Source organism: Nyctibius grandis, chromosome 27 (assembly GCF_013368605.1).
Source record: "Nyctibius grandis isolate bNycGra1 chromosome 27, bNycGra1.pri, whole genome shotgun sequence".
Classification (NCBI taxonomy): domain Eukaryota; kingdom Metazoa; phylum Chordata; class Aves; order Nyctibiiformes; family Nyctibiidae; genus Nyctibius; species Nyctibius grandis.
Window position 1 is genome coordinate 5,331,867 of NC_090684.1, and position 22,006 is coordinate 5,353,872.

Here is a 22,006-nt window from a genome sequence, read left to right on the forward strand (position 1 = left end):
AGATTTTCCCCTCTTCCCATCTCCCCTCCTTGGCCAAAGCAGAAGCCACAATACCACCTTCTGGTAACCTCCATTACTGCACCACCCCCCGCTCCCATCCTGCCTTAAATGAGGACAAACACCATCGCAGCGCTCAGACCCTGAAGGCCTACATTCACCAGGAGTCTTTTAACGCCTTGGAAAACAGCAAATTAAAGCAGAGGGAACATTTCAGCTCCTTTGCCTTGCTTCAGCCCATGATTTATTGGAGTAATTAAGTGCCTCAGCGCACAATCTGCGTCGCCTGTTGTGACCGAGTGATTTACCGCCCTTACAAGAGAGTGCAGTGTGTAAGGTTAAATTAGGAGTGTGAAAAGAATAAGTGATTTACAACTTGGAGTGCTTGCAAACACGTAGGGAAAGGCTTCGGGGGCTTTGCAGGCTGCCCTGGCATTTGCTGCCAGCACAGAGATTGAAAACTCTCCGGTTTTCAGCTACTTCCCAGCCTCCCTGGAGAACTGCCCTCTCGCAGGCACCCTCTCTTGAGGAGGACCTCAAAGCCCAGCCCTCACCCACGCTGCCCAGCACGCAGAAGCATCCCCAGGGACACCTCGAGGTCAGCCCAGCTGATTCAGCAGCGCCAGGAGCGAGGTGGGCACCGCTCCCGAGTAGCTCAGTAGCTCTGGAGGGATGGATGCCCTCAGCGTGGGCACGTCGCCCTGCACTGACCCCTCCATCACCGGGCAGGCGTCCTCCTCCAGCTCAGCCGGGTACCGCCAGGCTGCTTCTCTGCTTCCACTTCCAGGGCGGTGACAGCATTTTCTGTTGGGATGCATTTACAGTGTCACAGTTTAAAGCTGGGCTGGCTGTTAAACTGGTGGCAGATGCTCTCTATTAATCCTCCTCCACCCCAGAAGGGGAAGGAAAAGAGAAAAGGGAGCGAGACTTCTGGGTTGGAAAGTTAAAACAGTTTTAATAAACTACAACAATGAAAAAGTATAATAATAATGGAAACAATTAAATATATACAAATATATATGAAACTAAGATTGAGCTCCCCCAATGACTATCACGTCACCACTGGTGCTGCAGGGCAGGCTCTGGGAGGTCCCGGACTGGACTCAGTGACAGGTAGGAACTAAATTCAGGAACACACAGATCGGGATTGAGGGCAGGAGAAAAAAGGACAGATTCAGCCATAGAAGAAGCAAGCGAGACCTTCATGATCCCCCCACTTTATATTGAGAATGACGGGTATGGGGTGGAATACCTCATTGGTCAATGTTGGGTCACCTGTGCTGTCCGCTCCTCCCTGCGGCTCTTCACTCGTAATTAGTGAGGAATTTAGCAGTGACATTTATGCTAAATGCAGGAATGTCCTACAGAAACCAAGCTTGGTTTCTACAGGAGTAAGTCCAAGAGCCTTTCTGCATTAACATCCCTGCCGGTGCCTCAGTGATAACCATAAACTTTTTAGTGTTATCAGTCCCAGAAGCAGACCCTGCCTGCAAAACAGGCCGTTATTTTCAGAAAATGGAGTAATTTTAGCTGAAAGAAAAATTACTGAAAGTTGATTCTGTCTAAAGGTTACACAGAGCGGGCCTTTGAGGCCTACTTTGAGGCCTACTTTTACTAAACCGTCTGGTACCAATTCCCCCCTTTGGCAGCAGTTAGATTTATTATCGCACTAATTCCACATATTTTTCTCAACGATACGCTTAACACCCGGCGGGTGAAGCAGGGCCCGGGCAGACGAACGGGGCCCTCCCCCGGCGCGGCCTCACGGCGGGTCGGGCGCCCACAAACCCCTGAGGAAGCGGCGCCGCCGCCGCCATTTCCCGTCAGCCCCCGGGGGGGGGGGGGCGGGGAGAAGGGGGCACGGCGCATGCGCAGACACCTCCTTCCCCTCCGCTTAGTCCCGCCCTCCACCTCCCATTGGCCGGCGGTGGGGGGCGGTGAGCCAATCGCGCGGCGAAGGAGGGCGGTGGGGCCTGGCAACATGGAGGAGTACGCGCGTGAGCCCTGGTGAGCGGCCCCGCGCGCGGGCGGGAGGGCCGGGGGGCTCCGGTGGGGCGGGGGGTAACGGGGGGGAGCGGAGCGGGAGGGGGGGCGGCAGCCGCTGCTCCCCGGGGCTGTTCATGGTGGGGATGGGGGGGGGGTGACCTTGGCGGGCCCCCCTGAGGGAGAGGCGGCGGGGGAGGCCGGGCCGCGCCGGCGGAGGGGCTGCCCCGTGCGTTGGGGCCTGGGCGGCCGCGGCCTCGCCGGTACCGAGCCCGGTGGAGCCTCTCTGAGGGGCTGGGGGGGGTGTGAGGTACCGGTGTGGCGGGCGGGCCCCGCGGCCTGCCCCGCGGCTGGGCCTCTGTGGGCTGCAGCCCCTGGGCACACGCTTCGCCCTCAGCCCCCCCCAGAGCCCCCACCCCGGTCGCTGGTGACTCGGCTCTTCTCCTTCCCCCGCATCTCAGCCGGCCCGGCCGCACCGGCAGCTTTACCGACGAACCGGCGGCATCTAACAGCGGTCACGTTGTTGTGGTGTCTTCGTAAACGTTCACAGCCGCCTTGGTTGCAACTTAAAGGTTTTATTTGGGGTAAGAAAACATACGTTATAGCAGCTTTCCAGTACCTGGAGGGGCTACAGGAAAGCTGGAGAGGGACTTTTGACAGGGGCATGGAGTGACAGGACGAGGGGGAACGGTTTTAAACTGCAAGAGGGGAGATTGAGATGAGATCTGAGGAAGAAATTCTTTGCTGTGAGGGTGGTGAGATCCTGGCCCAGGTTGCCCAGAGAAGCTGTGGCTGCCCCCTCCCTGGCAGTGTTCAAGGCCAGGTTGGATGGGGCTTGGAGCAACCTGGTCTGGTGGAAGGTGTCCCTGCCTGTGGCAGGGGGTTGGAACTAGATGATCTTCAAGGTCCTTTCCAACCCAAACCAGTCCGTGATTCTATGAAATGAAAGCTTAGACTCAGGATTAAGTATACAACGTTCTGCCTGCCTCTGCAAACAGAAAAACCTGTGACTCTTCATGAGGCTTTTCCCAAAGCTTTGCAGATTGCTGCTGTGTTTTAAGTTAAAGACATTTAAAGATATTTGGACCAGTTCTCTTTAATATATTTAGGAACAGTCTGGATGAGGGGATCAAGTGCACTCTCAGTAAGTTCGCAGAGGACACCAAGTTGGGCGGGAGTGTTGATGTGCTGGAGGGCAGGAGGCTCTGCAGAGGGGTCTGGACAGGCTGGATAGATGGGCCGAGGCCACTGTGTGAGGGTCAACAAGGCCAAGTGTCGGGTCCTGCCCTTGGGGCACAACAACCCCCCGCACCGCTACAGGCTGGGGAAGAGTGGCTGGAAAGTGCCTGGTGGGAAAGGACCTGGGGGTGTTGGTCGATGGCACCTGAATATGAGCCAGCAGTGTGCCCAGGTGGCCAAGAAGGCCACCAGCATCCTGGCTTGTGTCAGCACTAGTGTGGCCAGCAGGACCAGGGCAGGGATCGTCCCCCTGTACTCGGCACTGGTGAGGCCGCACCTCGAATCCTGGGGTCAGTTTTGGGCCCCTCACGACAAGAAAGACCTTGAGGTGCTGGAGAGAGTCCAGAGAAGGGCAACGGAGCTGGTGAAGGGTCTGGAGCACAAGTGTGATGAGGAGCAGCTGAGGGACCTGGGGGGGTTTAGCCTGGAGAAAAGGAGGCTGAGGGGAGACCTTCTCGCTCTCTACAACTGCCTGAAAGGAGGGTGTAGCGAGGGGGGGGGTCGGTGTCTTTTCCGTGACAAGTGATGGGATGAGAGGAAACGGCCTCAAGTTGCCCCAGGGGAGGTTTAGATTGGAGATCAGGGACAATTTCTTCCCCAAAAGGGTTGTCAAGCACTGGCACAGGCTGCCCAGGGCAGTGGTGGAGTCCCCATCCCTGGGGGGATTTAAAAGCCGTGTAGATGTGGTGCTGAGAGACATGGGTTAGTGGTGGCCTTGGCAGTGCTGGGGTAACGGTTGGACTCGATGATCTTAAAGGTCCTTCCCAACCAGAACAATTCTATGGTTCTAAGTCGCTCCATAAATGTCAGCTCCGCCTTTCTACAGCACAAAGTTTGGGACGTCAGCAAAATAAATTGTATTTATTGTTTGATTGCTGTGGGCTCCAGGTAACATTCTCCCTTTAGTGGAGTCATGCGATAGGGACGTTTTGCTGCTAAGCTGTAGGGGGGCTGTCGGGGGCCCCACGCTGTTCTGTCTTTGCTGCTGGTCACCCCGTTATCTCTGTCCTCCTGCAGCAACGTGGGGTGTCACCCCCCAGGAGCTGCTGTTTCTGGGAGCGCTGTGACCTCACTGGAAGGTGACGCTGTAGGACCTGGCTGTAATTTGCATCGCGGTTGCCTTCATTAGCCCATCGGGCTGGCAGGAGGGGCAGAGCTCAGGCTGTTCAGGCGTGTCACGACGGTTTGACGATGAGGATGAAGCGCTGCCCCTTCTGCAGCAGCGCTGGTGCTGGGCTGGCACCCCGCTGAACCGCCGGCGTGAGAAAAGGCAGCTTGGTTTATTTAAAACGCGATGGCCTCCGACTCTGGCGGTTCATCGGCCGGTAGCAGAGCTGTGGGCAGCCGCGGAGCTTGGAGGGACGCTTCGCCCCTCCGAGCGAGGGTCCTGGCTCACGGGCAGGCAGAGCTGGCGTGGTGCCCACCAGCTTTCCTCGCTCCACTGGCCCTCTCCTCTTGTTATCGACCCCAAGACCTCGTGCTGTGCCGTGAGCCACCGCAGCTCCCTCTGGGTGTGGGGTATCCGCAGCCTCTCTGGTCTGTCAAGCTCGTGTGTGGCTGCCCTGGAGCCCTGGCACAAGTGAAGTCCTGCTCTCTGCTCTCCTCATCTCTAAGCGACCTCAGTTGCCATCAGGAGTAGGAATCCGACCTTGGATGTGAGCACATCAGTTCCCTGCTGGGAGATGTCCCCTTAAAGTCAGGGAAACAATTAACAGTAACATTAAGCTTGTAGTTAAGTGCCAAATTAATAATAGAATAATCTCTTTTATTCTCTCCTGATTCTTTCCTCCACTGAGGTCAGGCACTGCCAGGGGCTGCAGGGTGGTTTGTGTCGGCTTTCAGGTGCACACGGCGTCTGTCCGGGGGTTCAGAGGAGCTGACACACGAAATGACTGTGCTGGTATCAAAGACGTTTTCTCATTTAAAAGCTGCTCCCGCGGCGGCTTGGGGAATAGTTTAAAAGGCAAAGTAAGAACCCCAAAGGTAACAGCTAATGAGCTTGACATGTGAGGAAGGGTTAAAGATGGAAAAAATCTAGGAAAGCGTTCCATGATTGGGGTCTAATTAACGAAGCTTCTGTAAAGAACAGTCAGGATTTGCTAAATGGGAATTCTCTGACCTTGTGGGTAAAGGAAGACCACTTTACATAATCTTATTTATATTTCCAGAAAGCCTTTTAACAAGATCCCTGTTAGCAACCTAACGAAGGAAGAGGTTTGTGGTGAGATGTTTTATTCATAACAGAGTAGATCAAAATCTGGACAGGAGATGTGGGGAAGAAAACAACAACGAAAAAAAAAAACCCTGAGAAGAAAGACTTAGTGGCTTTTCATCTTGGCATCTCTGACAGCAGTGTGCCTGTAATCTTTTCCTGATCATTAAATGCAGGAAATGTATTGAGGAAGGAAAATAAAATGTGAAATGGGGCTAAATTATTTAATTGAGTCGAAGCTAGAGGAGGTTTGTGAGGAGTACGAGATGAAAGCGTGTTACAGGCAGGGCAGTAAAGAGGTTCTGGTGTGTTCAGAACAGCCACGTGATGCCGAGAGGCAAAAGCAAAGCCAGCGAACGACAGCATGTGTGCTTCTCGTTGAGAAGGCGTGCGGGGCTGGCTACGCTCTCGTTAAAGCGACGGCGGAGGTAGGGAGAGATTCAGAAGTGGGTCATGAAAGTGGGAGATAACGTGTAAGAGGAGGGACTGCAAATTTGAGAGACAAAAACCACCTCAAAAATAGGCAGCAAAGCGAGGGCTCTGGGGAAGAGCGATGGTGTTTGTCTCTCACAGCAGCAGAGCGTTAGCATGTCCTGTGAGGTAGAAGAGTGGCGGATTCAAAGCGAAGCGCTGAAGATGTGTTCTCACGTGCAGGAGCTGTAGGGAATCCTCGAGAACAGAAACGTGGCGTTTAGAGGGAAATGGGAAACGCACGTCGCTGCTCACGTCTGGGGTTTGCTGATGAGAACACGGAGCTTTGCCGTAGCGTTCGGTTTCGTGACCCTGCGTGGTGTAGTCTGGTTTTTGCTGGCTTTTCTGATTATTGCCAGGGCAGGAGTTAGGATCATCTGAGTGCTTGGCTTCTGCTGGAAGATTTTGATATAAGAAGAAAGAATCAAAATCACTTTGTTATTTTATGCTTCAGAATTACCAGCAGTGGCAACAGAGGTTAATAGCAGGTTAGTGCTCACCTAGTTTAGGCGTTCAGTTTGGTGGCGGAGAGTTACGAGGCTCCAGTGCTTGGCAGCAGTTTTGAACCCCAAATTAAAGCTCATCTCGTGGGTATTGAAAGCGTTTGCTGCGAGGAAGGTGCTCTGTTGTGTTGCAAAGCTTTTGCTCGCTGGTTGGAAACGTTTGATGCGCCGTCTTGTTGGAGGGAGCAACCGTGGCCTTCTGGTCCTCTGACTGGATCTGAAGGGAGGTTGTAGTGAAGTGGGAGTCGGCCTCTTCTCCCAGGCAACCAGCGATAGGACAAGAGGACACAGCCTCAAGCTTGGCCAGGGGAGGTTCAGGTTGGACATCAGGAAGCATTTCTTCTCAGCAAGGGTCATTAGCCATTGGAAGGGGCTGCCCAGGGAGGTGGTGGAGTCACCATCTCTGGAGGGGTTTAAGAAAAGCCTGGACATGGCACTTAGTGCCCTGGTCTAGTTGACATGGTGGTGTCAGAGCAGTGGTTGGACGCGGTGATCCCAGAGGGCTCTTCCAACCCGACTGATTCTGTGATTCTGTAATTCTGTGGGTCTTGGTGGTGCTTCAAGCCAGATCATGGCCATGTGTCCAACCCCACTGGGGCGACTGGTAGATGGACAGGAGCATGGGTAGTGTTTTCTTCAAGTCCTCTCGTAGCAAGAATGGCAAAAGGAGCAGGAGTACCCACCTGATAACATGTGGGTTAAAAACTGGATAGTGATGAGAAGGTTGAGTGCAAATTGACAGGATGAGAGGACACAGCCTCAAGCTTTGCCAGGGGAGGGTCAGGTTGGACATCAGGAAGCATTTCTTCTCAGCAAGGGTCATTAGCCATTGGAAGGGGCTGCCCAGGGAGGTGGTGGAGTCACCATCTCTGGAGGGGTTTAAGAAAAGACTGGACATGGCACTTAGTGCCATTGTCTAGTTGCCATGGTGGTATCGGGGCAATGGTTGGACTCGATGAGCCCAGAGGGCTCTTCCAAGCTGACTGATTCTGTGTTTTGTTCCAATGGATCAGAGATCCAGGATGCATCAGGAAAAACCTTTTTGGTTTAACAAAAGGTGACTTTAAAGTCTCTCATGTAAATAACCAGAACTAATGAAAAATGTGGGTGATTCAGGAAAGTGGTGTTGTGTGCCAGCTGCGAGCTGAGCCTCATCGGATCTGCCACCCAAGTGTTCTGTAGGTCAAGACGAAAATGTGAACAATAAATTTAAAGCTATTTACACTCCCTAAGCAGGGCAGAGCTGGATTTCTGCACAAGTTTTCCGTGATGGAAATAACACCTTTCTGCCTTGTGTGAGGAGTTCAGGCAATTCTTCTGTATATTTGACACTTGCCACTCTAGAGGGGCTGGTGGACTCTGGGCAAACCTCGAGTTTGTTTCGCTGTCTCATTACCTGTGTGTGGTTTTGTTGATGTCTGTTCAGCCAGCTGGATGTGGGACACAATACAGCTGGTGGCTTGATTTTCACTCCAATCACACTCAGAGCATGAGTGGTGGATCTGTTACAGTCACTTGCATGGTTTAACACGATGGAATGCAGTATTTTCATCTTTTTTTTTCTTCTTTATAGTCCCTGGAGGATAGTAGATGACTGCGGAGGTGCTTTCACGATGGGAGCGATAGGAGGTGGCATTTTCCAAGCTATCAAGGGGTTCAGAAATTCCCCCGTGGTAAGTAAAATCATTTGAGAGCACGTTCAGAGTGCACTCCTGCTTTCTCTGGCTGTTGACAGTAAATCTGGCCAGCCAAAGGTAAAGGAGAAGAAATAATCCAAACCAGGAGGGTACAAATAGTGACCAGCTCAGGATCCACATGGATCCTTCATCTTACTGGGTAAGAGTTCTGCTTTCCCTGTTTGATCTGATGGCAGCGGTGGGATGCTGCCCTCCTTTGCTGAGAGACATCTCCCTCCCATTATCCTTCTGATTTATGTTAGGGGGTATTATTTTCTTTAATTAATCCTTTTTTTTTAATAATTAACATTTTTTATTAACTGGATTTTTTGATAGGTTGTGTTTAAACGAAGGAAGTGTGAATTGAGGTTTAGCTGATGCAAATCAGTTTTCACTTTCAGGATTTCTGCTGCAAGGTTTTGACTATAAACCTCTTGTAGAGACATTTGATAAAATAAGATCCAATTTCTACTTGTACATTTATTTTAAAACGTTTCTCTGGCTTCATGTAAAAGGGGTTTTTTGTCGAGTGTTTTTGGGTGTTACTATGTGACAATGTGTTTGCCTTAAATTTCTTAATAAGCCATCAGTGTGAGGTAAGTTTTGTAAATAAATAACTGTTTCCAAACTGGTTGGATCCTGCAGATAGTTAATGAGAGAAGGATTATACACTTAACTACTTTCTTAATTTTCCTGGAGACTTATTAAATAAACCTGGCCACACTTCCGAGTGCTTGTATCAAAAATAAAACCTGGGTGTATGTTCTTTAAATCTTCTTAAAGTGTGGGAAAACTTGTAGTCATAATTCTGTGGTGGTGTGTTCAGTGTTAAAGGCTTCAGCACTACTCTTACAAGCAAATTCCTCGCTTCTCTCAGCTCCTGAGACTGGGCTGATGAGACAAGGACTAAATACTCCACCTGACCATTAGGAATGAGTAAATTTGGGACTAAGTTTGAGACTAAATAGTGAGATTGCTGCTGCCAGCCGAGCTCGGTGTGGATTTCCCCATTCCCCACGGACAGAGTCTCCTCCCTGTGGTTACCTGATGCTGCAGTTGGCTCTGCTGGTGTCTTGTGTGAAAACTCTGTGAAGTGACCGGGCACCAGATAGGAGCAAAGAAATAATACATGTGAAAAAGAAATGTTCTTATCTTGCTAGAAGTGTTACTTTAAATATCTCGTTCAGTCCCCACTAGGCCGCTCAAAACAAACTTTGAACTCAAATTGTTTAACGCCTGATGGCTGTAATTCATTTCTGTAGTTGACAGGTATATTATAAAGGTGATAAATACTAAAGTATGTGTAAAAGGCACTTTCTGTCAGCTCCTGGTCACAGCTGAGGGTGCTTAGAAATACGTTGAGCCCGTGGCAGCTCTTTGCTATGTACAATCAAGACTTCACTCTTAACTCTCCTTTCTCATATTGTAGGGCGTAAACCACCGGCTGCGGGGAAGTTTGACAGCTATTAAAACAAGAGCGCCGCAACTGGGAGGTAATAATTAATTTTGTACTTAATTTTTGACTGTTGGTGGATAACCCAGTTTGGGACTATAATGTGGTACAAGTGCAGTGACACCTGAGCTGTGGGCCAGCTGTGTTTCAGTGGGGTTTATTAGTCCGAGAGATGAGTAAATATGGTTCTGATGCATCCAGAACTCATTTAGGTGCGGAGGAAACATGCTTGTGTTCATGGTGTGATAAGCCAGGGTTAATAACTGTAGTATTTTAACCAGCTCTGTGCAGAGCTGCCTGGGAGCCCGTGCATTGTGTGCTGGGTTTTGAAATAAAATTGTGTCAAAGAATCAACAGAATCAACCAACCAGGTTGGAAGAGCCCTCTGGGATCATCGAGTCCAACCGTTGCCCTGACACCACCATGTCAACTAGACCAGGGCACTAAGTGCCATGTCCAGGCTTTTCTTAAACCCCTCCAGAGATGGTGACTCCACCACCTCCCTGGGCAGCCCCTTCCAATGGCTAATGACCCTTGCTGAGAAGAAATGCTTCCTAATGTCCAACCTGACCCTCCCCTGGCCAAGCTTGAGGCTGTGTCCTCTTGTCCTAGCGCTGGTTGCCTGGGAGAAGAGGCCGACTCCCACTGCACTACAACCTCCCTTCAGGTAGTTGTAGACTGCACTAAGGTCACCTCTGAGCCTCCTCTTCTCCAGGCTAAACACCCCCAGCTCCCTCAGCCGTTCCTCGTAGGTCAGACCCTCCAGACCCTTCACCAGCTTGGTTGCCCTCCTCTGGACTCGCTCCAACACCTCAACATCTTTCTTTCTTAAAAGAAATGTCATTAAAAGAAATGATCAAACTTGGAGAAACAATGAAGTGGATGGGTGGGTCTGGGTAGGGTTTCAGACTGTTCCCCTGGGGTCAGAAAGGTAAATTTCAGTCATTTTTGTGAAGTGAATTTTGTGCGTGAAAGTCTAAAAAAAATCACAGAACTGCAGCTTGAGTCAAGGTGACGTGATCTCTTCAAGGTCACACCGTGGTCACACACCGTGCTGTGCCGTTTGGACAGGCAAATTGGATTCATATGTGACAGGAGGAGAAAATGGGAGCGTGGTGTTGAGTGGGGAAACACCGGCTGCAGCAGAACCACGTAGAGAAATCGGGGCCACAGCTTGTAAAGGCTTTGTGGCTGCAGCCTGTGGGGACTGTGCGCAGCGAGAGGCACCTCCTGGTTTTTAGCTGGTATAAAGCGTTGAGATACCTCAAATTAAGGAGGGCTGAACTCATTCTAAAGAGTAGTTTTCCCAAAATGAGTCTGGAGTTGAATATTTCTTTCCATTTATAATACACGTTGTTGTTAAAAGACTGTAGAATTTCAATTCTGAAAACTGTCGCAGTCTTTGCATCTGCCACACGACACCGACCAGTGCTGATCTGCTGAGGTGCCAGCAGCAGGGTGAGGATAAGGGGTGAAATTACCCCGTGTCATTCTCTATAAGGAAATACGTTTAAAAAGTGACAAAATATGGAAGTTCCCTGAGCTCATCTGGCTTTATTAGGATGGAAGTTCCGTCATAATCACTGTTTGATAAGCTTGCTGTCATGAGATATAAATTAGTGAGATTATATATAAAATGTGTGTCATACGTGTGTCACCTGGCAAGTCAAAGCACACTGATCCCCCATCTCTTCATTGTGTGGCTGCAGCGTGACTTCCTGGTCTGCTTGCTTTAAACTGTTTCTTGGTTTTGTTTTTTATTTAACAGGCAGCTTTGCTGTCTGGGGAGGTCTCTTCTCCATGATTGACTGCAGTATGGTCAGAATGAGAGGGAAAGAAGATCCGTGGAACTCAATCACAAGCGGAGCCCTGACTGGAGCCATATTAGCTGCCAGAAGTAAGAAACTGAGCCCTGGGGAGGATATTGATTAAAAAACTTCTATATTCGACTGTTACACTGAAGCAACAGTCTGTGATACCCAAATCTGGAATTTACTTTCTCAGAGAAATTGAAAGATAAGCTGAAACTTTTGTCCTGTGCTTATGAAAGTAGTAATTATGTTCTCCGACGTTACCTGTGTTCCTTTGTTTCCTTGATGAAGAGGGGGAGAGTTGCCTAGTAATTACCCTTTAATTGGTGATGCTAATGAGGCTTAATGGATGCAAAATGACTGCTGCTGAGGCTGCTTATGGGAGAGATTATGCCTAAAGAAAGAGAACTATAAAACGCAAAGCAACGCACCAAAAAAGTGTCGGTTTGTGCTTTTTATGTTTAGATGGACCTGTTGCCATGGTGGGATCTGCTGCGATGGGAGGAATTCTCCTAGCTTTAATTGAAGGAGCTGGTATTCTGCTAACGAGATTTGCCTCCACGCAGTTTCAAAACGGTGAGGAGCCATCGGACCGCGCTATCGCGACGTTGTTACTATCGTACCTCTTCCAGTCGTCAGCCGTGTCACAGAGTAAATCTGCTCTGCTGGTCACCAGCTTCTACGGCTGCAGATAACCCTGGTTTACGTGTGGTCATCACGATCAGCAGACACATACAGATAAAAGATTTCAAAACAGGGGGCATGGTGGTGGTGGTTTTTTTCTAAACTGCTTCAAAAACTAGATGCCTTTTTTTTTTTTCCCCAAGCTGAGGTGTCAGTCAGCCAAGCTGGTGACCATTTGTGTAAATACTCGCCTGTGCAAAATATTTAATACCTCTGTTGCTCCACCTTCTTTTGGGAGAAATACACACAAACCCACTAGTGTTGGAAGGATTAGCAGCAAGCCACTAATTCCCGAGAGGCTTCCTCTCGCAGGGTTGTTCACTGACGTTCTTTGTTCGATCTAAATTATAACAATTTCTGTTCTTAATACAAAGACTTATTAAAATTAATCAGCTTTAGAGAAAGGGTGTCATCTATCCATTACAATTTATTCTCTCTCAAATTGGCAGACAGTAGAAGTATTGCTTCCCTCCTGCAGAGCGTCAGGAGGAGGGGTTGGGAAGCTGACTCCGCGGCGAGCTGTTCCGTTTCACTGCCTTGCTTTATTGTGGGGCAAGTTACCGTGGGGAAACCTTTCCAGAGTGGCCAAGTTCAACCAAAGGGCACTAAGGCAGAGGTTTCCAGCTCCGTTAGGTGACTGAAAATGTTTCCCTCGCGCTGCTCTGATTCATGTCCCTGTTAATAAAGGAGGTAAAAATACAGCTGATACTGGACTGAGGCTCATCAGTGCACAAAGCTCCTGACTTCTTAGAACGAAAAAAAAGTCCTGTGTAAAGTCTTGTTATTGGCTTCCCCTTTAGAGGGGATTTATATTAAAAATGCCGTGAGCGTGTTTCATGCTGTTAGTAGGACGAATCTCTTGTCTTTTGATATTTATTATTTGCCTTTTTTTGTCTCTCTTGCCTTATTCACAGGCCCTCAGATTTCAGACGACCCCTCCCAGTTGCAGCCCACTCCCTTTGGCGACTACAGACAATACCAGTGATCGTCCTCCTTCTCCTAGTTCTCCTTGTACCTGAGCTGTCCTTTAAAATGCTGGAGGACCAAGATGTGGTGTGTCTTTCCACCAGGGGTAGTCTCTTACACAAACCACGCCGAGCCGACCTTCAGCACTTTTCAGGGTAAAGCCGCACAGGAGAACTTCTAGAAGATGACAAATCTATTTATTCCTGATAGATTCCATTGCTGTAATGTTCGTACCTGTCTGATAGAATACACGGAGATTTAAGACAAGGACCAAACGGAGTCTTGTTGTCCTTTGGACATGGACTGAAGTGAAAGTCTTTGGAGTCTTCTCTGGGACGGGCGTTGACCATCCGCGGTGAACGCAGCTGGAATTTAGCCTCTTCCCCAGCGGATTTAGGTTACACATATTTCACCTTAAGGGCAATAATTCATCTCCACGCAGTTTTACATTCCTAAAGTGAATATTCTTGGGAGAATGTGCAAGCCAGTGAAAATTCCTTCCAGCAATTTCACTGCTGTTCTGTTTTCTACGCTCCTGCCACGCAGCCTGAGTTCTTGGGTTAAAGCAGAAATCTGCCTCTTGTGGATCCGCAGGCTGCAGCACACCTCTGCCTCCCCCTAAACCCCTGTTTGAGCCCCTTTAGCAGGAGGTGGCAGCAAACGAGTTCTTCAGCTCTGCTTCTTGCTGTGGCTTTCGCAGCAGGCTCGCAAGGGACCACCACAGGCAGCTTCCCCTCTTAGAATGGCAACGAGACGTGGGTAGGAGCCCCCAACAGAAACCACGGAGGGCTGTGGGGTGCAGGGGGAGCCTCTTGCCTTTTCACCTCTGATTCAGTCCTAAACACAATTAAAACATTGCTCCATGTTTTTGTTCTTACACTCCAGTTCTGGAGGCATGTTCCCTCTTGCCAGCAGTTAAAAGAGCAGATCCAGTGAGGTTTCCTGTTAACACTACTGCTTGCTGGCAGGTCCTGATAGAATATCCATATGCAAGCACAGGGTCCCAACCATCTCCTGTGTCCTGTCCCCCTGTAAAAGGGACACTCCTGTTTCCACCCCCGTGCCTGTCCTAGAGCTGCTCCAGCGCTGCCAAGGTTTGCGTCTCTGGTACCTCACTGGTTTGTGTAGTTGCTGCTGGTGTGTGATTTTCAAAAACCTTGAGCACAAAAGCACTGTGTGCCTCTGTGTGTGTGAACCCTCGTCTTGCTTTGCCCCTTACCTGGTTCCTTGGGTGAATTTTAAACACAATTTCCTTGATTGGTGTCACTCAGCCTGTTCCTGGTTGAGGTGTTTCTGCTCCCCACCCTGGGGGCTCCAGCCAGGCCCTGCCTTTGCAGCCCCCAAAGCCAAGCCATGTCCAAACATCTCAAAAAAGGGCCACACACCCCTTCCCCACAGCAGCAGGGACACAGGGAGAGCAGGGACATGTGCCAGCCGTGACTGGCTGTGGTCCAGGGGCTGCGGTGGCCCTGCTAGGCGCTCCTCCCTCACCCTCTGGAAGGTAATGGGCTTCAGCTGCCCAAGCTGGGCTTTGTTCAGCTCAGCTCTTCCCCTCTAATCCCCTTTGACCGTCCGTGCTGCAGGGTCACTCTCACACACTTGTACACGAGGAGAAGCTGCTGATTGAGGGCATCATCCTCCAGTCCCCACACCCCAGCTGGGCTGCAGCGTCTCTTCTGCCCGGCTGCCAGCCCTTGGCTGTGCCAATCCCCCCCAGGAGGGAAGGCAGCAGATCCTGCTGCCCAGTGGCACATCACCCAGCTGGGGAGGGGTTTCCTCCCTGGCATCTCCACAACACCTGCGAGTTCCCTGGGTTTTATTTCAGTCCAGACTTGCTGCCAGGCCAGGAGGGATCCCCCTGCCCCACACCAGTAGCCTCTGAGGGGACACACTCCTCAGCACCCTCTCCCCACAAGCACCCACCACCCTGAGCAGCCTCTTCTCTCCACCCACCCCAAAAAAAAAAAGACAAGACAGACACCAGGGGCAGGACACTGAACTATTGACCTCTTTATTTCAATCAGCTACAGCAGCTCTACATTCCCCTACCCCCCTGTCCTTCCTTTACTACCACAGCCAGCCAGGGAGCCGAGTACACTGCGGTGGCAGCAAGTCATTAAAGCTTAGTATTAAATATTAAATATTCTCTCATTTCTGTTTACATTACTTTGTCAAGGAAAAACAAACAAACAAACAAAACAAAAGACAATTAAAACTTAAGTTACATGAATCTGTGCCTGTGCCCTGGGCAGCAGCACCGGGGGCCGCAGAGCTGCCCCCCCTGCCCCCAGCAAGGCGGCTCTGCTGCCAGGGATATGCAAAAAAAAAGATCTCTGGTCCTGGTAGTGCGTGACTCTGCTCACGACGTGCGAGGGGATGGGGGTGAGGATTTGGTCGACAACTTTGCTAAAGAATTTTTCTGTTTCTTTTTTTTTTTTTCCTCCTTAAAAAAAAAAAAAACAAACCCAACCAAAACCAACAACAACCCCAAACAGTTTTGAGTCTTCCTTTGATTTTAGCAAAGACAAGAGTTTAAAAAGCACTTAGGAAGCTTGTACTAAAACCAGGCGCTCTCAGAGGAGCGAGTCGTCTGTGCACCCCCCTTCGAGGCCGTAGCGAAACTCCTGCAGGTTCGACACCCCGTAGAAGTGGACGAAGGCCGCGGCCACCACGAGCACGTGGAAGATCTGATGCGACTGAAACTGCGGGGAAGCGAAAAAGCCCTTTAGACTAGACCGAAGGGGACAAAGCAACAGCAGGAACACCTCCTCCTCCTCCTCCTCCTCACTGCTGCACCACCCCAGGACTGTCCTCTGAGCTCCATGTTTTCCCCTCTCGTTGCTCCCAGACAGCGTTTTCCACCCTGTACCTGCCCGCTCGCAGCAGCCGTTCGAGGTCTGGCTGCCAGCACGTGCGCTGGGGCACACCAGGACACCCCCAGCCACCTTCTCCTCCATCCCCAACCCCACAGCTGCTCCCTCCGAAGCTCCCCACCTCCTCCCCACACTCACCCAGATGTCAAACTTCCCCGGGAAGAAGCGCTCGGGTATGCGGGCGGCGTACAGCCCCGCGCCCGTGATGTACATCACGGCCATGAGGAAGAACCAGCCCATCTGGCCAACGGTGGTGGCTTTCACGAAGCCTTCGGCGATGGTGAAGTGCATGGTGGGCACCACGCCGCTCAGCCCCAGCCCCAGAAAGACGCCTGCGGCGGGAGAGGAGAGATCAGCTGCTGCTCCCCGCCAGCTCCCCTGGCACCCTCGTCCTGCCCAAAGGGAAGCTCCTGGAGGCACCAGCAGCTTTTCCTCACTCAGTTCTGGATTATCCAAACCTCCACAGCATTTATCCTTCACAAACCAAGGGATCTACAGCTCTACGTCCCAGGCAAGACCCGTGCTGACCCCCAGTGCTCACTGGGCAGAGCTCACCCAGCTCCCAGCACAGCCCTTTCGGGAGGTGCCAGCCCTTGGGATCCCACCGAAGCCTCCCCAGCATGAGGAACGCGGCAGCCCTGGCCAGCCCTTCCAGGAGAGGCTTTGCCAGAGTCACTTGTTCAGTGAAGCTGCTTGTAGCTTGAGGGTGAAGGTGCTAATTAGCGGTGCTGACATTGTCAGCTCCTGTATCTTAATTAGTTCAGCAGAGAACAAACGGTGCTGCAGTGAGACACCAGCACAGTGGGGCTGCGGCTTGTACTTGCAGCAGGGTTTGGCCCAGCCAGCGTGCCAACGCCAGCGCTGCCGTGGGGCTGCCAGTCCCACCCTGTCCCCTGTCCCTCTTCTGAGGAGGTCTCGTGGGTCATGCACCAACGTGGGAATCTCCTCCTCCTCTGCCCGAGCTGCAGGTTCACGCTGCCAAACTGCTTCCCGGAGAAGGTGGCTTCGCGTGGCGCAGCCCCAGCCCACCCAGCCGCCACTTACAGCGCTATTTTTAAACGCTCTCCGTCCGCTCCAAACCTCAGGCTTGCTGAGCACCCGGTGGGACTCGAGCCCTTGCTCTGCAGAGGATCTAAATCCCCAGCACAGTGAGAGGAGGAAGGAGACCTCTCCCTGCCAGGAGCTGCTGCAGGGTGCTGTGGTGCTCTGAGGGAATTCATCCTGCAGATGCTGAGAGCTCTTCCCAACCCACAACAGGATCTTCCCAACGTGCCTCCCTGAAGCCCTCACAAGTTCCCCCACGGGGCCGGGGACTCAGGGTGAGGGAGGAAAGCTCCTACCTGCTCTTGTCTGCCTGTGTTTGGGGGTAGCAAAGCGGTCCCACTGAGCAACGATGATGGCAGAGATGCCCAGGACGCAGACGATGGAGAGGTAGATGAGTCTTGGCTGCGGGGAGCAGTAGAACGAGTAATAGAGCCACGGGACAAAGCTCCCCATGATCAGCAGTGCAATGCCTGAATAATCCAACCTGCAGCCGGGGTGCAATAACAGAGTCACAGGTGAGCCCCCAAAATCCACCCCACTTCCTTGTGTCGTCTTGGTAACGGTGTGTGGGTGCCCTCCAGCCTGTCTGCACCCGGAGTTACCACGGCCAGGCAGGCAGCCACCCGTGGGTGAAGCCCAGTGTCCAGAGAGGGGAGGATCTCGGGTCTCATCAACACAACGTGGGCCAGGAGAAAGGGCCTGGGCGCGTACGTGGCTTCTGGGGACACCAGCAGAGCTCGGCAGGAGCACAGAGGATGGGCAGGAGCCGGCTGGATACGAGAGGGGCCGCTCAAACCACCATGACAGGGCGAGTCCTTGCGATACGGATTTGACTATTACCCTCCCCTGCAAAGTGCTTTCGATCTATCGATCCAGGAACCGTTTCACCACCGAAGGGCAGCGGCAAAGCACCCGCCCTGGCACACAAGGACAATCCTGCCGAGGGCACGGCGGCACAGTTTGTGCTGCAGCCACGAGCCTGCAGGATCTCGGGGGTTTGCGCAAAGGAGATTGGCAGGATTTGCCAGCGAGCAGCACCCGAGTAAATGCCTTTGACAGACTTACGCGAGCAAGATCTTACTGGAAAGCCTCGCTGCTGCCCTGCCTGTGCCATGGAGGCTGATGTGAGCTTAATTCTAAGAGCAGCCTGTGCACCGACCTCGGGGAGAGGCACCGGCCGCTGCCCAGCCACGAATCCTGTTTGTTTTTTCAATTTGATTCCGGTCCGAATCGGATCCCAACCAGAGTTCTGGAAAACATCCAGTAAACTGGCAACTACCAAACTGCCGTGTCCCACGAGACCGAGAGCCCTCCTCATTTCCCTGCTATGAGGGGCACAAAGGCCGTTCCCTTGGGAGCTGCAGGTTCTCAGCGTCCTCATCTTTATCATCCACCTGCGGGCATTGGAGCTGGCGGGTTTAAGGTGCTGAGGCCAAGGGCAGAGCCCTCCAGGACCCAGCTGTGGCTCCTGATTCAGTGAATGCTCCCTTCCCCCAAGGAGAAGACATTTGGGGGCGTAACGCTCTCCAAGAGGAAGTGCTGTGAGAACTCAAAACCTCCCAGGAGACCCCACAACCCCGCTCGTCCTGACTCACTTCGAAAAAGTCCGCGAGACCTTCTCCGAGTGACAGTAGACGGTGTGGAAAAGCCAGGAGAAACTGAGGCACAGCACCGCTCCCAGGAAGAACATCCCAAACACCACCTTCTCCTGGAGAGGAGCCATGAAATACATGTTGGGTCGCAGCATGGTCAGGATCCCCAAGCAGAGGAACAAAACAAAACCTGCAGGGAACACACCAAAAGGGCAGAAGGAGAAGGAATTAATTCAGCAAAGAATGAGAAGCATGAAGCTGTGCTCTGATGAGGCTGTTGTTAACTGCAGACAAGCGGAGCCTGGGCACGGTCGGGTGCAGGGTGACAAGCCGCTGACCCATCCCTGGTGCTCTGAGGTGTTCCCTGTTTTGCCCAGGACACATTTCTCTGTCCTGCTCTTGTGGAGTGTTGGCAAAACCACAAACCACCACTGAGCCCGGCCCTGGGGCCCCACCGTGGGGCACTGCCCCGTCCTCCCTTCACCCGAGGGGCTCTGGGAGCTCCCCGAGCTGCGTATGTGTGCAGGACCAGGCAGGGGTCACAGAGAGCACCCAGAAAGTCCTGGCTGGAAAAGGCCACCTTTGTCCACAGGGGCCAAGCCCACTTTCAGCCCCAGGGCTACCAAACCCCCCCACCCCAGTCACCTAGCAAGTGTGTCCAGATGTTGCCCGTCTCGGTGTGTATTCGGAAGATGCTCTTGAAGCAGGCTCGGAAGGATGGCATGGGAGGCCGGTGGCCGTGCAGGAGGTAATCGTTGTCCTTCAGCCAGTCGGGCAGCACGTCGTAGGGGATCACACGCCAGCGCCCTTCCCACACCTGCAACACCCCAAAAGCGTCGAGCCAGCCCAAAGGCTCAAGTGGATTCACCCTGGGAGCCTAAAGTCGCACGGGGAACAAACCCAGCAGCCTTCCCTACAGCCGGGGCTGGAAAGGCCCCGTAAGGCTCCTCAGGGAAAGGAAGTTCAGCTTGTGCAGCACCAGCAGCACCCTGAGGGACCCCTTGAGCCACCCACATCCCACAGAGCACCCACCACATCCCTGCACGTCTCCCAGGAGCCCGAAGCGATTTGCACCCTCAGGTTTAACCCTTCTGCACCCAAAGTAACTGTTCCCTGCAGTGGGGAACTCCCGTTTTGCTCAGGGAAGAGGGAGACCCAGCTGGCGACAGAACCGGGCCGGCCCTCGGCCGATGCTGCCGCTTACCGAGCCGCGAGGACAAGCACCGGGTGAAACCAGCACCGGTGCTCGGTGCTCCCGCTCTCCGTTAGAGGAACGCAGAGACACTGGGACTGCTCCCCAGGTCGCTCCTTGTCGACACAGCTGGACACAACCTCCAACACCCCCCGCGCTTCCCAGCCGCCACCATCCCCTTCCCGCACCCGGGAGATGCTGCTGGGAGCAGGCCCAGGCGAGCGGAGCCGCAACAGGCAGAGCCACACGGAGCCCCGGGAGCTTCACCCACACACAGCGACACGTCCCAGCCCCCACCTGGCACCCCGAGCCCTGCGCTTGGGGCATCTGGGGCTCGTTAATACCCCAAAATCAGGATCGGGGGGATCGCCACAGGCTCCTGTACCTTATACACAAACTCTTCCATCTTCTCCATGGCGTGATGAGCCTGCAGAGGCAGAGTCAGCACACGCACCACCTCCTCCTCTTCCTCACGGGCCGCTGGGCATGGCGGGTCTTCAGCCTAAAGGGAGAAAGGCCGGGAGGAAATCATTCCTGCCCGCGGGAGGAGGAACAGCGCGCGGCGAGTCCCTTCTGAGAGCACCTGGGGCTTCCTCCCCCGCCGAGGGGACAGGCAGGACCCGCCGGTCACCACCGCTGACGCAACACGCTGCTGTCTTAACCATCTCGGGCAGGCTAATCCCAGATTTATCCTTGTCGAAAGGCGGGATTACCGTGGGGGATATTCATCCTTACAGCCAAGGCTGGAACAGCCACTTGGCCCAGCCAGGACACCCAGCTCCCCACGCCGGCCCTGCGCCCAACGCGGAGCGGAGGCAGCGTCTCCCCGGGCTGGGAGCGCTCTGCCCGTCACGGCTCAGCTCCTTCTCTCCTCCTTTTCCGTTAGCGGGTTTGGGAAGGCGATTCCCAGCCCTAAGGCTGCGTGAGCGAGCACACTCCCCTCACCCCGACCCTCCCGGCTGACAGGGCTGTCGCAGACTCCTGCGTACCAAGAGCTTTTGGGTACCAAAACACCTCCCGGCCCCTCTGCGCTGACACAAAGCCACGACCGAGCCTCGGGGCTCTGCAAACCTCACCCGGCCGCCTCGCATCCTTCAAGCCGTTAATGGGATAACGGGCAAATTCCCGGGTTAATCCCCAAGGACGGAGCGGAGACTCGGAGCCAGGCGGAGCGGGCCCGGCCGCCGCTCCGGTGAGCGCCCCCGGCGAGGGGCCGCCCGCGCCGGGGGTGGGGAAGGGGCTTACGCTGGCCGAACCGGCGGCTCCTTGGTCCCCCTTCTCCTCCAGGAGCGGCCCCAGCTCGGCCAGCTCCAGGTGGGCTCTCTCCCGGCCAGCGGCAGCCAGCCCGTTGCCCTGCCCGGTGGCGGAGGCTTTGCGGGACGCCATGGAGGTGGCGGGGGGTCGGTCCCGGTGGCCGAGGGCAGGTGGTGCAGGTCCCTCCGCGTCCTTGTGCCGCCGCACTGGGGAGGGAGGAAGAAAAAGAGTCAACGGGAACCAGCCGCGAACCGACGGCCCCGCAGCCCGCACCGGGCCGGGCCCTCTGCGGGGGCTGGGACCGACGGACCCGGCGCTCCCCGCGGCACCGGCGGGGTGAGGCGGCCGCGGCCGCCGGGGGAAGCGGAAGGGCCCAGACACCCCCGACCCGCCCCGTCCCGTCCCCCCCCACCCGCGCTCACCGGCCGCTACATCCCGCGCAGGGCGGTGGCGGCGGCGGCGGCGGCACCGGAAGCGACGCTGAGGGAACGGGCCGCTTCCGGCCGCCAGGCCCCGCCCCGCGCGGCGACGGCGCTCCCGGGACGGCACGGCGGGGCGCTGCGCGGGTGCCGCGTTCTGATTGGCCGCAGCCGCTGTCTGTCTCTCTCTGCCCCCGCCCCGCCGGCTGTGGCCGCTGCGATTGGGCCGAGCCGCCCACGTGACGTGCCGGCGGGAGACGCTCTAGCCCGGCCGCGCGTCTCTCTGGTTGGGCGCTCCGCTGCCCCCTACAGGCGGGGCGCCGCGCCTCGCCGAAAGCGCCACCTCCGGGAGTCCCGTGATGGCGGCGGGCGGGCCCGGTGGGACGGGGCAGAGCCGGGGGGTCCCGCACCCCGCGGCCGTACCGGGGAGGGCGGCAGAGCGCCGCGGGGCGCGGGACGGGCCTGCGCCGCCCTTAGGCCTGTGGGTACAGTGACACTGCAGCCCTGTTACAGCTGCAGCACCACTCTGAGTGTGCCCAGGCCGGAGAGGCCAGGCCTGGGCGTCCGTCCATCCCCGTCCCTCTGTCCCCAACGGCCATCAGCCACTTCAGCACCACCCTGCCCACACGTGGGCCCT

At 54.1% G+C, this 22,006-nt stretch overlaps 2 protein-coding genes across 2 annotated transcripts; one reads left to right on the forward strand and one right to left on the reverse strand.

Moving 5' to 3' along the window:
• The first annotated feature begins 1,934 nt into the window (after positions 1 to 1,934).
• Positions 1,935 to 13,270, forward strand: TIMM17A (translocase of inner mitochondrial membrane 17A). The gene is made up of 6 exons (XM_068419324.1): positions 1,935 to 2,004; positions 7,979 to 8,078; positions 9,511 to 9,574; positions 11,303 to 11,431; positions 11,811 to 11,921; positions 12,944 to 13,270. The coding sequence occupies exons 1-6, from the start codon at positions 1,979 to 1,981 to the stop codon at positions 13,012 to 13,014; spliced, it is 501 nt and encodes a 166-aa protein (XP_068275425.1). The 5' UTR covers positions 1,935 to 1,978; the 3' UTR covers positions 13,015 to 13,270.
• A 1,718-nt stretch (positions 13,271 to 14,988) lies between these two features.
• On the reverse strand, positions 14,989 to 21,457 carry ADIPOR1 (adiponectin receptor 1). The gene is made up of 8 exons (XM_068419323.1): positions 21,373 to 21,457; positions 20,942 to 21,156; positions 20,082 to 20,198; positions 19,150 to 19,321; positions 18,508 to 18,694; positions 17,209 to 17,396; positions 16,007 to 16,200; positions 14,989 to 15,697 (listed from the first exon to the last, which is right to left on the reverse strand). The coding sequence occupies exons 2-8, from the start codon at positions 21,080 to 21,082 to the stop codon at positions 15,569 to 15,571; spliced, it is 1,128 nt and encodes a 375-aa protein (XP_068275424.1). The 5' UTR covers positions 21,083 to 21,156; positions 21,373 to 21,457; the 3' UTR covers positions 14,989 to 15,568.
• Positions 21,458 to 22,006: the final 549 nt, after the last annotated feature.